At 39.7% G+C, this 13,397-nt stretch overlaps 1 protein-coding gene across 2 annotated transcripts; it reads left to right on the top strand.

Annotated features, from left to right (window-relative positions):
• The first annotated feature begins 268 nt into the window (after positions 1 to 268).
• Positions 269 to 13,195, top strand: LOC103408630 (conserved oligomeric Golgi complex subunit 3-like). Of its 2 annotated transcripts, XM_029089500.2 has the most exons (24): positions 269 to 504; positions 693 to 890; positions 969 to 1,013; positions 1,098 to 1,172; positions 1,263 to 1,358; positions 1,484 to 1,561; positions 1,963 to 2,048; positions 2,221 to 2,287; positions 2,395 to 2,457; positions 2,572 to 2,673; positions 2,866 to 2,970; positions 3,084 to 3,176; positions 3,445 to 3,533; positions 3,790 to 4,009; positions 4,153 to 4,239; positions 10,326 to 10,439; positions 10,529 to 10,561; positions 10,760 to 10,846; positions 10,933 to 10,995; positions 11,323 to 11,439; positions 11,718 to 11,810; positions 12,260 to 12,370; positions 12,515 to 12,615; positions 12,758 to 13,195. In XM_029089500.2, the coding sequence occupies exons 1-24, from the start codon at positions 427 to 429 to the stop codon at positions 12,888 to 12,890; spliced, it is 2,334 nt and encodes a 777-aa protein (XP_028945333.1). In that variant the 5' UTR covers positions 269 to 426; the 3' UTR covers positions 12,891 to 13,195. The 2 variants fall into 2 exon arrangements, with proteins under 2 accessions (XP_028945333.1, XP_070663606.1); XM_070807505.1 differs by lacking the exons at positions 269 to 504; positions 693 to 890; positions 969 to 1,013; ... (1 more) ...; positions 1,263 to 1,358; positions 1,484 to 1,561 and adding an exon at positions 1,699 to 1,872.
• Positions 13,196 to 13,397: the final 202 nt, after the last annotated feature.

Below are 13,397 nucleotides of genomic sequence, written 5' to 3'. Positions count from 1 at the left end.
AAACTAAAAAGAATATTAGTCAGACTTAAAAAATGGATACAAATTAAAAATAAAATATATGAAAAATATTTTTTAAAAAATATTAAAAATTAATAATATGTTTTCCAATTTTAAAATTACGATATGCTGACATGTAAAATAATTTAATCTTTAAATAATGACGCGGATAAAAGTGAAGGGACGGACAAAAAAAACAAGCGAGCTCGCACCAACTGTTTCCAACTCGAAGACGACGTCGTCTTGTTCTACCCAACATAAATGCTTTGCGTTTAAATCTTTATCGTTGAAAGAGAGAGCGAAGGACTGAGAAAAAACTCGACTGAGAGAAAAGAGGGCGGAGGAGAGGAGGCGAATTGTGGATGACGACGACGGCGACTGCAACCGTTGTATGAACCGACTTTGTTGTGAGTTGAAGAGGATTGAGAAATGGCGGCAACCAAACCCGGCGTTCCGAAATCTGGAGCCATTTCCAAGGGCTACAACTTCGCATCTCACTGGGAACAGGTGCTTCTTCTTCTTTTTCTTTCTCCTCCTCGTTGCCCTAGATTCAGTTTTTCCATTGAAACAACTCCTTTTTCGTCTACATCTGAGTTTTCTGCAATTTTCTCCACTTTATTGCAATTAGCTTGCTTTCGGATCGGATCGGATCCTCTCGATATGAATTTTGATGTATTGCTTTCTTTCCTCTGCAGAAAACTCCGTTATCAGAGCAGCAGCAAGCGGCCATTACAACGCTCTCGCATTGCGTTGCAGAGCGGCCGTTCCCACCCAATTTGGCTCAGGACGGCACCACAGGCCACCAGAATGGCCTAACTGTCTCCACCAAGGACAGCACTTTCGGCTTGGAACACTCCGCTGCCATTGAAGCTGTTCTTGTCAATACGAATCAGGTACATTTTCGCCATCACATTCCGTTATCTATTACAATTCGATGGCTTTCTCACTGAATTAGCTTTTGCTACTTGTAGTTTTACAAATGGTTTACAGATCTTGAAGCAGCATTGAAGTCGGAGGTTGGTAATCGATTCTTGCAGCAAACTTATGTTGTAATTAAGTGTAAATATAAGCTCATTGCACATAAATTTTTCACATTTTAGACAGAGGAGAAGTATCGACACTATGTAGACACTTTGACAGAACGCATTCAGACATGTGATGGCATACTCGGTCAGGTAATGGCGATATGTCTATCGGTATCGTTGAAGCCATCTTTGTTTTAAGTTGTTGTGCTTGTTTGAAATAGTTGGTTCCTTTCTGTGCAGGTGGCTGACACCCTAGAGTTGTTTAATGAACTACAGAACCAGCATCAAGCAGTAGCAACAAAGACTAGAACTCTTCACGATGCTTGCGATAGACTGGTGGGACTTTCTTTCTAATGTTACCCCTTTTATTTCGTCCACTTTCTTGGTGTCAGTTTAATTCATGGTTGTGGGGGCCTGGAAACATATTTAAAACTTGATGTCTCCTCATTTTTCATTTGCAGTTAATAGAGAAACAACGGCTGATTGAGTTTTCAGAAGCACTCCGTAGTAAGCTCAACTACTTTGATGAATTGGAGAATGTAAGGTTTGAATCTACCTTACCTAGAGATATTTTGTTTGCTGACGTTGTGGTTTTGTTAAATATATGTGGTATGCATAGCAGCTTGGATAAACTTTTATTTTTGAACTAACAATTTAATTGATTCTTTTTCCAAAGCTTTTTAAGTTTTAAAAAATCTGCCTGAGTCAGTTTCTCCTTAGTATGAATTCTCCTTATCAGGCATTACTTAGTGTTACATTGAAGTTAATATACTTTGAAGCTTTGTGCCAAGGATGTTACCTTCTTTTTTTTGTTCGGATGCGTGAGAAAATATCACGATGCACAAATTGTGTATGTAATACAAACCACTTAATATATTTATATATTCATCCTATTAGTATGTTATATATAATTCATGTTTAATTTTTCAACTGTGTGCAGATTACTACCAATTTTTATTCTCCAAACATGAATGTTCTGCACGAGAACTTTCTCCCTCTTCTCAAACGCCTTGATGAGTGCATATCGTAAGTTCTCTACCTTCTTTGTTAGTAACTGTGTGCAATTCTATGCTTCAGACACTATTCAGTTAAAATCCTTGGAAGTTTGTAATTCATACTAGGAAGCATTAAGCATTTGATAAAGATATATTTGTTGGATTAGAACTTACTGGTTTCAAACAATTTGTGCATACTTTAGGTACGTCGAAAGCAATCCACAGTATGCAGAATCCAGTGTTTACCTGCTCAAATTTCGACAATTGCAGGTATAATTTGCAAGAGCGTTGATTAGGTGAATAGTATAGAACAGAGATTGTCTTCCAGTAAGATTAATTTGACCTTCAATAATATATAATTTACTTGTTTTGTACAGTCTCGAGCCTTGGGAATGATTCGTTCTCATGTACTTTCAGTTCTCAAAGGTGCTTCTTCTCAGGTAATGTTAACTTGTTGAACTGAATTACCATTAACACGTCGTAGTAGACTTCTGTCTTAATATGCATTAATGTATATTACTTGGCTTTGAATTATGGACACTGTCTTGCATCAGGTACAAGCAGCTATCCGGAGCAGTGGTGGCAATAACACATCTGTTTCTGAGGGTGTAGAAGCATCGGTTATATATGTCCGTTTCAAGGCAGCAGCAAGTGAGGTAACATTAATGATGCTATTAATTTGATTAATGCATTTAACCAGCCAGGGTGTGAAAAGTTGAAAGCAAGATGTGTCTGGAAAACATTTTAAGTTCTACCCTACTTTTTGAATGCTGGTGTGCAACGCTGTTCTTTTGGTTTTTAACTTCACACTTGTTTGTTTTGATGTCTAACAAGTAGAGTCCTTGCAGCTTAAGCCAGTGCTGGAGGAAATTGAAAGCAGAGCATCAAGGAAAGAATATACTCAGATCCTTACAGAATGCCACAAACTATACTGTGAACAGAGACTTTCGTTGGTGAGCTGATGAAATTTTTTTTATTTTGAAAAGGATCATTAGTTGTTTACCGTACTAATTCATTCCTTCATTTTATGACTTGTAATCAATCCACCTTTTTAATGCATTTTCAGGTAAGAGGTATAGTACATCAACGAATATCCGAATTCGCGAAGAAAGAGGCCTTGCCATCACTGACTAGATCTGGATGTGCATATCTAATGCAGGTAAGATATAAATGTTGCAAGGACGTTCATTGAGGAAAGACTCCTTAAAAACAAATACAAGCGAAAGATTTGTCTATCATTGAATATAAGGTGAGGATGGGGTGATTGGCCCTGACCTCTTTAATGATAGCGGGCAGTATCTTTGATGCTTGATGTAATGTGATATGCAACTTATTCTCATGTATGAATTTGAGCTGCATACATTGTGAACATTTATGTTGTAGGACAGCAAAGTTTCCATTGTAATTGAAACCACTATTTATTGCAGGTCTGCCAGCTAGAGCACCAACTTTTTGTTCATTTTTTTCCATCTTCTGCAGAGGACGTTTCAAGTTTGGCTCCATTGATAGATCCTATGTAGGTCCCATTATATTTTTTGTTTTCAGTTCTTTTCTCTCGTTTTCTGCTTTCTTGAGAGGCTGACATGTAATAATGGGTTAGGCAATCTCTTTTAAACTACATGTGCCAAAAGTGAATGAAGCTTGATTGGTTTGGTCCTTTCCACTTCATTCCTTGTTAAGCTGTTACATTGTAGTATGGAGGTTGGCTGGTTGATTGGTTTATGCACACTTTAAACTATATAATAACCTCCTTTTGGTGATAATTCATGCAGGTCTACATATTTATATGATACACTGCGGCCAAAACTTATTCATGAAACAAATGTTGATTTTCTTTGTGAACTTGTTGATATATTGAAAGCTGAAGTCCTAGGTGAACAGTTAAGTCGGAGGACTGAATCATTAGCTGGTCTACGTCCTACATTAGAGAGAATTCTTGCCGATGTTCATGAGCGGTTAACTTTCCGTGCTCGAACACATATTCGTGATGAGGTGACTTCTATTCCTGAGAGTTCTCATTGTTTGTTGAGTTGTTACCTTTTTTTCTTAATTTTCCAGTTAATCTTGTTTTCTTGACTAGCTACCACTTTTTCCTTTTTAAATGTCTTAAAACCTCTCTCTTGTTTTTTTTCCAGATAGCAAATTATTTTCCTCTGGATGAAGACTTGGATTACCCTGCAAAGCTGGAAGGATCTGCGGCACATCAACTTGAAACTACTTCTGTAACTTTTTTCCCATTTCCTTTTTTAACTTCTATGGATTTCTGAGATAAATTTTTGTTTACGTTGCCTGATGCATATAGGCATATAGGACATCCACACATGGTTTAATAATTTTAATTTTCCATTATGTTTCATGACCTTGATGAATTATTGATTCAGTCTGGTGAGATTGATTGTTCACTTAATGGAATATCCACAACCTGGAAACAAACTGTCTCTTTCTTTTTTTTTTCTTTTTTTTTTAATTTTATTTTATTTTGTATTTTTATTTTTATACAAGTGATATTTGGAGTCATACAATGAAGCTCTGGGAGAGAGTCATTGAGCATAGATTGAGGCAAGAGACACGGGTTTCGGACAACCAATTCGGGTTCATGCCAGGGCGCTCAACCATGGAGGCAATCTATCTCTTACGAAGATTGATGGAAAGATATAGAGATGGGAAAAAGGATTTACACATGGTCTTTATAGATTTGGAGAAAGCGTACGATAGGGTCCCAAGAGACATTCTTTGGAGGATTTTAGAGAAGAAAGGAGTACGAGTAGCATATATCCAAGCTATAAAGGATATGTATGAAGGAGCAAAGACTGCCGTAAGAACTCATGAAGGACAAACTGAAAGCTTTCCCATAACTGTAGGATTACATCAAGGCTCATCCTTAAGTCCTTACCTTTTTGCGTTGGTAATGGATGAGTTAACAGGACATATTCAAGATGATATTCCTTGGTGTATGCTTTTCGCAGACGATATAGTGTTGATAGATGAAACTCAGGAAGGGGTAAATGCAAAGCTTAACCTTTGGAAAGAAGTGTTGGAATCTAAAGGTCTTCGCCTAAGCCGATCAAAGACAGAATATATGGAGTGCAAGTTCAGTGCAAATGGAGGCCAAAACGAGTTAGGGGTGAGGATCGGTGATCAAGAAATACCAAAGAGCGATCGTTTTCGTTACCTAGGATCTATCTTGCAAAAGAACGGAGAATTAGATGGAGATCTCAACCATAGAATACAAGCTGGATGGATGAAGTGGAAGAGTGCATCCGGCGTGTTGTGTGACCGCCGTATGCCATTGAAGCTCAAGGGAAAATTTTATAGGACGGCAATAAGGCCGGCGATGCTGTATGGCACAGAATGTTGGGCGGTGAAGCATCAACACGTACACAAAATGGGTGTAGCGGAGATGAGGATGCTTCGTTGGATGTGTGGGCACATGAGAAATGATAAGATTAGGAATGAGGATATCCGGGGTAAAGTAGGAGTAGCAGAAATTGAAGGAAAGATGAGAGAAAATCGGTTACGGTGGTTTGGACATGTGCAAAGAAGGCCTACTGACGCTCCGATTAGAAGATGCGACTATGGGATAGAGGTTCAGGGCCGAAGGGGTAGAGGAAGACCTAGGAAAACTTTGGAAGAGACTCTAAGAAAAGACTTAGAGTACTTGGATCTAACGAAGGACATGACACAGGACCGAGCACAATGGCGTTCTAAGATTCATGTAGCCGATCCCACTCAGTGACTTGGATTTTCCAAGTCTCCAACCGAGAAGTTTTCCTCACTCAGGAAATTAAGGGAACACTACCTCAACCTACATGCTCCACTCACAAAGCTCCAACAAAAGAAAATTCAAAGAACTTAGCGAAGAAGGCTTTGGTGTATTTAACACAATACGTTGAAATGAAGGAAAGCATATTTATTGATATCCCCGATAAGCTACAAATATGTACATATACATGAGTCAAAATAAACAAACAAGAGAGCCTTCACAAAGGTTGCTTAGGAGAAGTCGCAGCAGTCGGTAGAGCCCCAGAAAGAGAAGGCACCGGAGGGGGATCATTCGGAGCCTCAGTACTGGACAGAACCCTAGAAGAAGGAGGCATCAGAGGTTGATCATTTGGAGCTTCATTACGCGGTACAGCCCCAGAAGACGAAGGCAATAAATGCCTTTGGAACAAACCCACAAATCTCTGATGATCAAGTAAAACCTGACCATCAGATTCCTTCATCTGGTCCAGCTTCCTCTTCATGTTTGTAGCATAGTCATGTGCGAGACGGTGCAACTGTTTATTCTCATGCTTGAGCCCTCTAATCTCCTGTTTGAGACTCATCACTTCAGCCGCCAATGATTCAACTTGGCGGGTTCGAGCAAATAGGCGTTGGGCCATATTAGACACAGAACCTGCACACTGAACACTGAGAGCCAGAGAATCCTTAACAGCTAACTCATCAGATCGTTTGGAAAGTAGTCTGTTATCTTTGGGAGTGAGAAGGTTCCTGGCCACCACCGCAGCGGTCATATCATTCTTCATAACGGAATCCCCAACGGTAAGAGGACCAGTAGGGGAGACGAAGGATGGGCGCCATATGTTGTCTGGAGAAGGCGGGGCTGCCTCTTCAACAAGGTTCAAATCAAAACGACGGTCGGAAGGGCCAGACATTTTCAAAGGTGTTGAAGAGAGAAGAGGTCGAACAAATCAAGATCTTAGAAGTGTAAGAATGGAGCTTCTACTGGTGGAGATTCAAGTGTGCTTTGGAACTTAATGCCAGCCCCTATAAAAATCTGCACTCGACGGAGCTTCAGAAATCGAAGAGGCGCCTGCTCAGAAATCGAAGAGGCGTTTGCTTTCTCAAAAGCTGGGCTGCTCAGAGACCACGAGGGTCGATCTCAGAAATCGAAGAGGCGTCTGCTTTCTCAAAAGTTGGGCTGCTCAAAGACCACGAAGGCCGATCTCAGAAATCGAAGAGGCGCTTGCTTTCTCAAAAGTTGGGCTGCTCAGAGACCACGAGGGCCGATCTCAGAAATCGAAGAGGCACCTACTTTTCCAGCCTTGGCAGCACCTGTCACACGCACACTCAGCTTTGCGGAAATTATGGGCATTCTGTCGAAGACTTCTGGTGAAGTAGAAAGCACATGAGTCTTACTGTTCAATCACCCACTTCCCACACGCAATAGTAGCTCATGTGTATCACAGATAACTTTGCCAAAGTTCTCTGCCAAAGTTGAGCACGTGAAGCTTGCAGCTTCCACTACATCGCTCTGACCAAGACGGGTAAAAGAATAGCAAAGAAACAGCACTAACAAAGTTTAGACACATAAATTTTGAAGGTCTAGCTACCCCATATTATTACCCACAAGGGTAAAGGAACAGTATCACTGCTGGATAATTGGAAAGTCCCTGTGTGTCAACCTCTGTGCTTCGTGGCAAGGTAGACTAGCAAACATGCCCAACCTTTACTCACATTCGAGAAAACACTCCCAACAAGATTGCTTGCTCCAAAATCGAAGAGGCACCGTCCTCCGAATCTCGAGAGCCAGACTCCCAACATGACTACTTTCTCAAAAATCGAAGAGAGGGTAAAGGAACAGTACCATTGCTGGATAATTGGAAAGTCCCTGTGTGTCAACCTCTGTGCTTCGTGGCAAGGTAGACTAGCAAACATGCCCAACCTTTACTCACATTCGAGAAAACACTCCCAACAAGATTGCTTGCTCCAAAATCGAAGAGGCACCGCCCTCCGAATCTCGAGAGCCAGACTCCCAACATGATTACTTTCCCAAAAATCGAAGAGACACCGCTCTCCGAATCTCGAGAGCCAGACCCCCAGAATGATTGCTTTCTCAAAAATCGAAGAGACATCGTTCTCCGAATCTCGAGAGCCAGATCCCTGATAGGATTGCTTGTTCGAAAACCGAAGAGGCAACACTTTCCCAACTACAAGAGCCGGATCTCCTTGGATAAAGCTGTCTGTAATCTTCACACGCAACATCAGCTTTCCACATACCACAGACCACTTTTTCAAAGTGCTCTGACAGGGTAAAGGAATAGCATTATTACTTGTTGTTAAGGAGACTCCTATATATGTCAACCTCCATCCCCAACGGACAGACAGACCTGCAAAAATGCTCAACCCTTCCTCATATATGAGAGGGCACTCTCAACGAAGCCTTTCGAAATATTCAGCTTTCTTTCACCCCGATAATACCTCTGCAAACAAGTTATACTAGAGCAAGAATATCTCATATCATCAGTGTTAAAAGCAAGAGTATCCCATATCATGCTTTTTCCCTGTCTTTTCCTTTGGCCTTGTTCTTACCTGCAAGACAAGGAGAAAGAGAGCAATCAGTCAGCACTTGGAATCAAGCTTCCAGCCAGGAACTGACTGCCTGGAACTTACTTACCTGGCATTGCTCTCGAGTACTCATCTTCAACATCTTATGCTTCCAGGGAAGATACCGCATCTGCCTGAGGAACAGATAGGGCAAGTGAGAAGGATACAAGGAAGCATGTGGAGACAAGCGTAACAGCACACGTGCCGATACATCCATTACTCTGTCAAAGCAAAAGTATCCCATATCAGTAGGGTCGAACGTACTCTAGATTTGATGGACTTGTTTTGACCCTCAAATTCTTCAGTCGGCCTTATACTCTGGAGGAAACCAGAAAACCCTCCAGCTCAGTTCAAGAATAAGCCTGTGGAAAGTTACTTCTTCAAAAGCAAAAGTATCCCATATCATCTCTTCTCATTTTTCTTCTCTTTATCCTTCATGCTGCCTGCAAGATAGGGAGAATGTGAACAATCAGCCGGAGCTCTGATTGCTTACCTTGTCTGTCACCTCTTTCAGCAAATCCCCTAGCTCGGCAACTTGAGGGACTCCTACTACATGGTTTGTATCGCGCTTGACCAAGCCTGAAACTACAAGTAAGCTTCGAGTGAAATTGATACATTACCTTGTGCATCTCCACCAGTTAAAGATACCACCCCTGGATGGAGAAAGAGTACTTCCAGAGAAGATGCCACATCTACCTATGAGACAGATAAGGCAAGTCAAGACGATACCACATTCCGATACTTAGAAGTTTCGTGATTACGAGATCATTCTCCCACAATATTTCCTAATGTCATTGGTACTAAATCATTCACCTGTACTCACTAAAGGAAAGCTTGAACCTATGTACTTGTGTAAACCCTTCACAATTAATGAGAACTCCTCTATTCCGTGGACGTAGCCAATCTGGGTGAACCACGTACATCTTGTGTTTGCTTTCCTATCTATATCCATTTATATACTTATCCACACTAATGATCGGAGCAATCTAGCGAAGATCACAAAAAGCGACCGTTTTCGCTACCTAGGATATATCGTGCAAGAGAACGGAGAATTAGAGAGAGATCTCAACCATAGAATAGAAGTTGGATAGATGAAGTGTAAGAGTGCATCCGGCAGGTTGTGTGACCGTCGTAGGCCACTGAAGCTCAAGGGAAAATTTTATAGGACGGCAATAAGGCCAGCGATGTTGTATGACACAGAATGTTGGGCGGTGAAGCATCAACACGTACACAAAATGGGTGTGGCGGAGACGAGGATGCTTCGTGGGATGTGTGGGCACACAAGAAATGATAAGATTGGAAATGAGGATATTCGAGGTAAAGTAGGAGTGGCCGAAATTGAAGGAAAGATGAGAGAAAATCGGTTCCGGTGATTTGGACATGTGCAAAGAAGGCCTACTGACGCTCCGGTTCGAAGATGTGACTACGGGACAGAGGTTCAGGGCCAAAGGGGTAGAGGAAGACCTAGGAAAACTTTGGAAGAGACTCTAAGAAAAGACTTAGAGTACTTGGTTCTAACGGAGGACATGACACAAAACCGAGCGCAATGGCGTTCTAGGATTCATATAGCCGACCCCACTTAGTGGGAAAAGGCTTTGTTGTTGTTGTTGTTGTGTATACAAGTGATATTTGGGAGGTGAGAATAGAACATAGGACCTAAGGTGACATTTAGTGACCTTAGAACTTATTGATCACTTCTTGTATCAAATATATCCTTTAATTTTGCAGTCTACCTCTAGGGACACTAGTATGCCTTTGCCCTTGTAACATGTTTCCAAGCTGGTAATTTCAGATTACTCATGCACGATTGAATATATCTTTTATGGAAGTTGGTGTAAGTGGTTACACTATTGTTGGCTCCAGTTTTGCATCGTTTCTGGTTGATTGAATGTCCTTACCTCCAATTGTTTTATATATATATATATATATATATGGATCGATTTTCTCATCTTTCCTTATCTTTATCCTTTGTCAAACACAGGCTGATGAAAACCTTGTTTTTAAAACATGGTATCCACCTCTAGAGAAAACGATATCTTGCCTTTCAAAGTTGTATCGCTGTTTAGAACCAGAAGTTTTTACTGGTTTAGCACAGGTATTTAAGCCTTTGCTCAGCATTCAAACTTGTCTTGAATAAATGCCCTTCATATAAATTTGTTAAACAATTATTTTTTTGGTATTCAGGAAGTAGTTGAAGTTTGTTCAGAATCTATCCAGGTGAGCTACTGAATATGTACCGTCTTATGCAGTGCATTTTGAGTTTCTGTGTGCATAATTCCACTTAATTTTTTGTGTGTTACCTCTACTGTCATATTATCCCTGTTTATTAAGATGATGGGATTTGTTTAGCATGGGCTTAATATTGTGACTTACTTTTCTGGTGCTATCTTGATTGTTGTTTCTTTTATCTGCCAGAAAGCGGGCAAACTCATCACAAAGAGATCATCCCCAATGGACGGTCAGCTTTTCCTCTTAAAGCATCTTCTTATCTTAAGGGAGCAGGTGATTTTTCCTTCTTTCTTGATTATGTATCATGGATAATTGTTCTTTAAAAATAACTTGTTAATGCATCTATCTTGTCTTCCCAGATTGCGCCTTTTGATATTGAGTTTTCTGTCACACATAAGGAACTTGATTTCTCGCACTTGCTGGTTAGTTTTCTAACTTTAAAGTTCTCCTATTCAATGTATTATATAGTGTTCAGTAAAGTTCTATTAATGTTTGATATATCCTCTCGGTCTTTACTGCAATGATGCAACAATATGTCATTATTTCGATTACAATATGTGGAAATTTTGAATTTTGAAATAAAGCCAATTTTTGTTTTCTTTTCAATCAAGTCAGTTCTCTAGTATGGATAGTATTTCATTGACAAAGATGTCTAGAATGTTTTGTTTCGGGCAATAAGTATTAAAATTTAATTAAATGCCTGAATTTTGATGGAATGAAAATCTTAATATTTTTTAATCTTCTGGCAGGAGCATCTAAGACGAATTCTTAGAGGTCAAGCCTCTCTATCTGATTGGTCCAGGTCAACTTCACTAGCAAGAACACTATCTCCCCGAGTTTTAGAAAGTCAAATAGATGCCAAAAAGGTTTGTCAATCAATGATTTCTTAGTTTATTTTTAGAGCATAACTTTAATTATTAAGTGGCTTTAAGCTGCTTTGGATCATTTTTGTTGTTGTTGTTGTTGTATTCTTTCACCGCGGTGTGTTTCTCTGCTAACCCCGTTTGCCTCCCTTTTCTCCATTAGATAGGATTGCAGAGCAAGATTTCGTTTATACTTTTCACTTTGGTTCATTTTCTGGAGATTCTTCATTGTATTATTCAAAATAATTTGTCGGTAATCCATTGATGTAATGTACTTGCAGGAATTGGAGAAAAGCCTGAAAACCACTGGTGAGGAGTTCATTATGTCTGTGACGAAGCTAGTTGTGGATCCTATGCTTTCATTTATTACCAAGGTTTGTGTTTGTCATTTCCCCCTTTAGTAATATGGAAGCATAGATACAAGTATACAATTAAAAATCAAACAGAACATTAGAATAAATTGCCGAAATCCACATTTGACATGTGAATAGCTCATGTACTTACAGATATGTTGGAAACTTTTCTAACTTTACATCTCCATAAACTCATATCTGAGTGCTTCTTACAGCTTAAAACCCATATCATTAAAAAATGCTAACACAATCTTTATCCGTAGATTCCTATGGCATGTTGTTGAGGTACCTGGACGGATCGATGGATCCATAACTGAGTGCTCGACTGCCCGTTATAACTTAAATTCACAATGTCATTAGGGATCCTGCGTTTACTAAGTTTGGTCACATTTAGATATGATTTCTCATGGTTTTTCTACATCTGTATTTCAAAAGTTCGTTCATGTCTAAAAGGTTTTGATTGTATTTAGGTCACAGCTGTGAAAGCTAGTCAGAATCCAAAGGTAGAGTCGGTTATGTCCAAACCAATAAAAGATCAAGCTTTTGCAACCCCGGATAAGGTGGCAGAACTTGTTCAAAAGGTATGCATAATTGCTCATTTTCTTTGACTACGGTGGAGAGCCGTGTTAGGGAGGGCCATCTACGTATTTGTTTGCTAGGGTTCTTGTTTTGCGGTCTACATACTTGATAACAACAGCTAAGTCTCATAATGTACACTGGAACAGGTAGCTGCTGCAATTCAGCAAGAGTTGCCAATGGTAATGACGAAAATGAAGCTTTATTTGCAGAACCCATATACACGAACTATACTGTTCAAAGCTATAAAGTAAGTACAGAATTCACTCGTACAAGATGAAAATTTAGGGTCCTCAACAGATTAAGTTGATATTTTCACTTGACGACTGATCGGTTTATCTTCCTTTCATAACTCGGTCCTGACAAGCTTTCTTCTTTCCTCTTTTCTGCAGGACAAATATTGTCGAAGCACATGTTCGAGTACAGACCCTGCTGAAGGACGAGTATTCAGCGGAAGAGGTACAAGGCATCATACACATGCCTTCCATACAAGAACTACATGCACAACTTGATAATCTCCTTTAGAGTGCGAAAGCCAATGCCTCGCACCATATAAGTTGTTCTTATTAGCCGCGCGATTTAAAGGTTATTTTTTCATAGATAAGAGAAATCCTGCAATGTCGAACCAGTTTTACGAAACGACGATAATATGTATCATTTTTTGTACCGTATAAAGGGCCTATGGGCGGTCTTATAGGTTTTTTGTAGAACTGCTCGTGAGCTGTTTTTGTTCGATTTCAATTTCCAAGTTTTGGTTCAATGAAGCACAATTTGTATTTTGAAAACGGAATATGTGCTATTTGCAACTGGGAAAGAAATGTTACTTGTTAGTTTGACTGTATAAACTATAAACGAGTAATTATGTTGAATTAGTCCTCGGATTATTATTCAAGTGAAAATAAGCCCCTAACCTTTTTTATTTTTGGAAATATATAGTTCATAAATATATTAAACTGCCCATTTCCATCCTACTAAAAAAAATCAATGTTGTTTACCCAATTTCCAGTCAACTTAAGTTATGCAACTTGTAGG

Source organism: Malus domestica, chromosome 02 (genome assembly GCF_042453785.1).
Source record: "Malus domestica chromosome 02, GDT2T_hap1".
Classification (NCBI taxonomy): Eukaryota; Viridiplantae; Streptophyta; class Magnoliopsida; order Rosales; family Rosaceae; genus Malus; species Malus domestica.
The sequence above is the reverse complement of the archived record's forward strand: the minus strand, read 5'-3'. Positions and strand labels throughout refer to the sequence as shown.

What these genes read in the sequence shown, in the direction of transcription:
- LOC103408630 (XM_029089500.2), top strand. Translation starts at nt 427, where the DNA reads ATGGCGGCAACCAAACCCGGCGTTCCGAAATCTGGAGCCATTTCCAAG. An exon ending in TCAAATTTCGACAATTGCAG is followed by an intron (nt 2,288 to 2,394) that starts GTATAATTTGCA and finishes TGTTTTGTACAG; the next exon opens with TCTCGAGCCTTGGGAATGAT. An exon ending in GAACACATATTCGTGATGAG is followed by an intron (nt 4,010 to 4,152) that starts GTGACTTCTATT and finishes TTTTTTTTCCAG; the next exon opens with ATAGCAAATTATTTTCCTCT.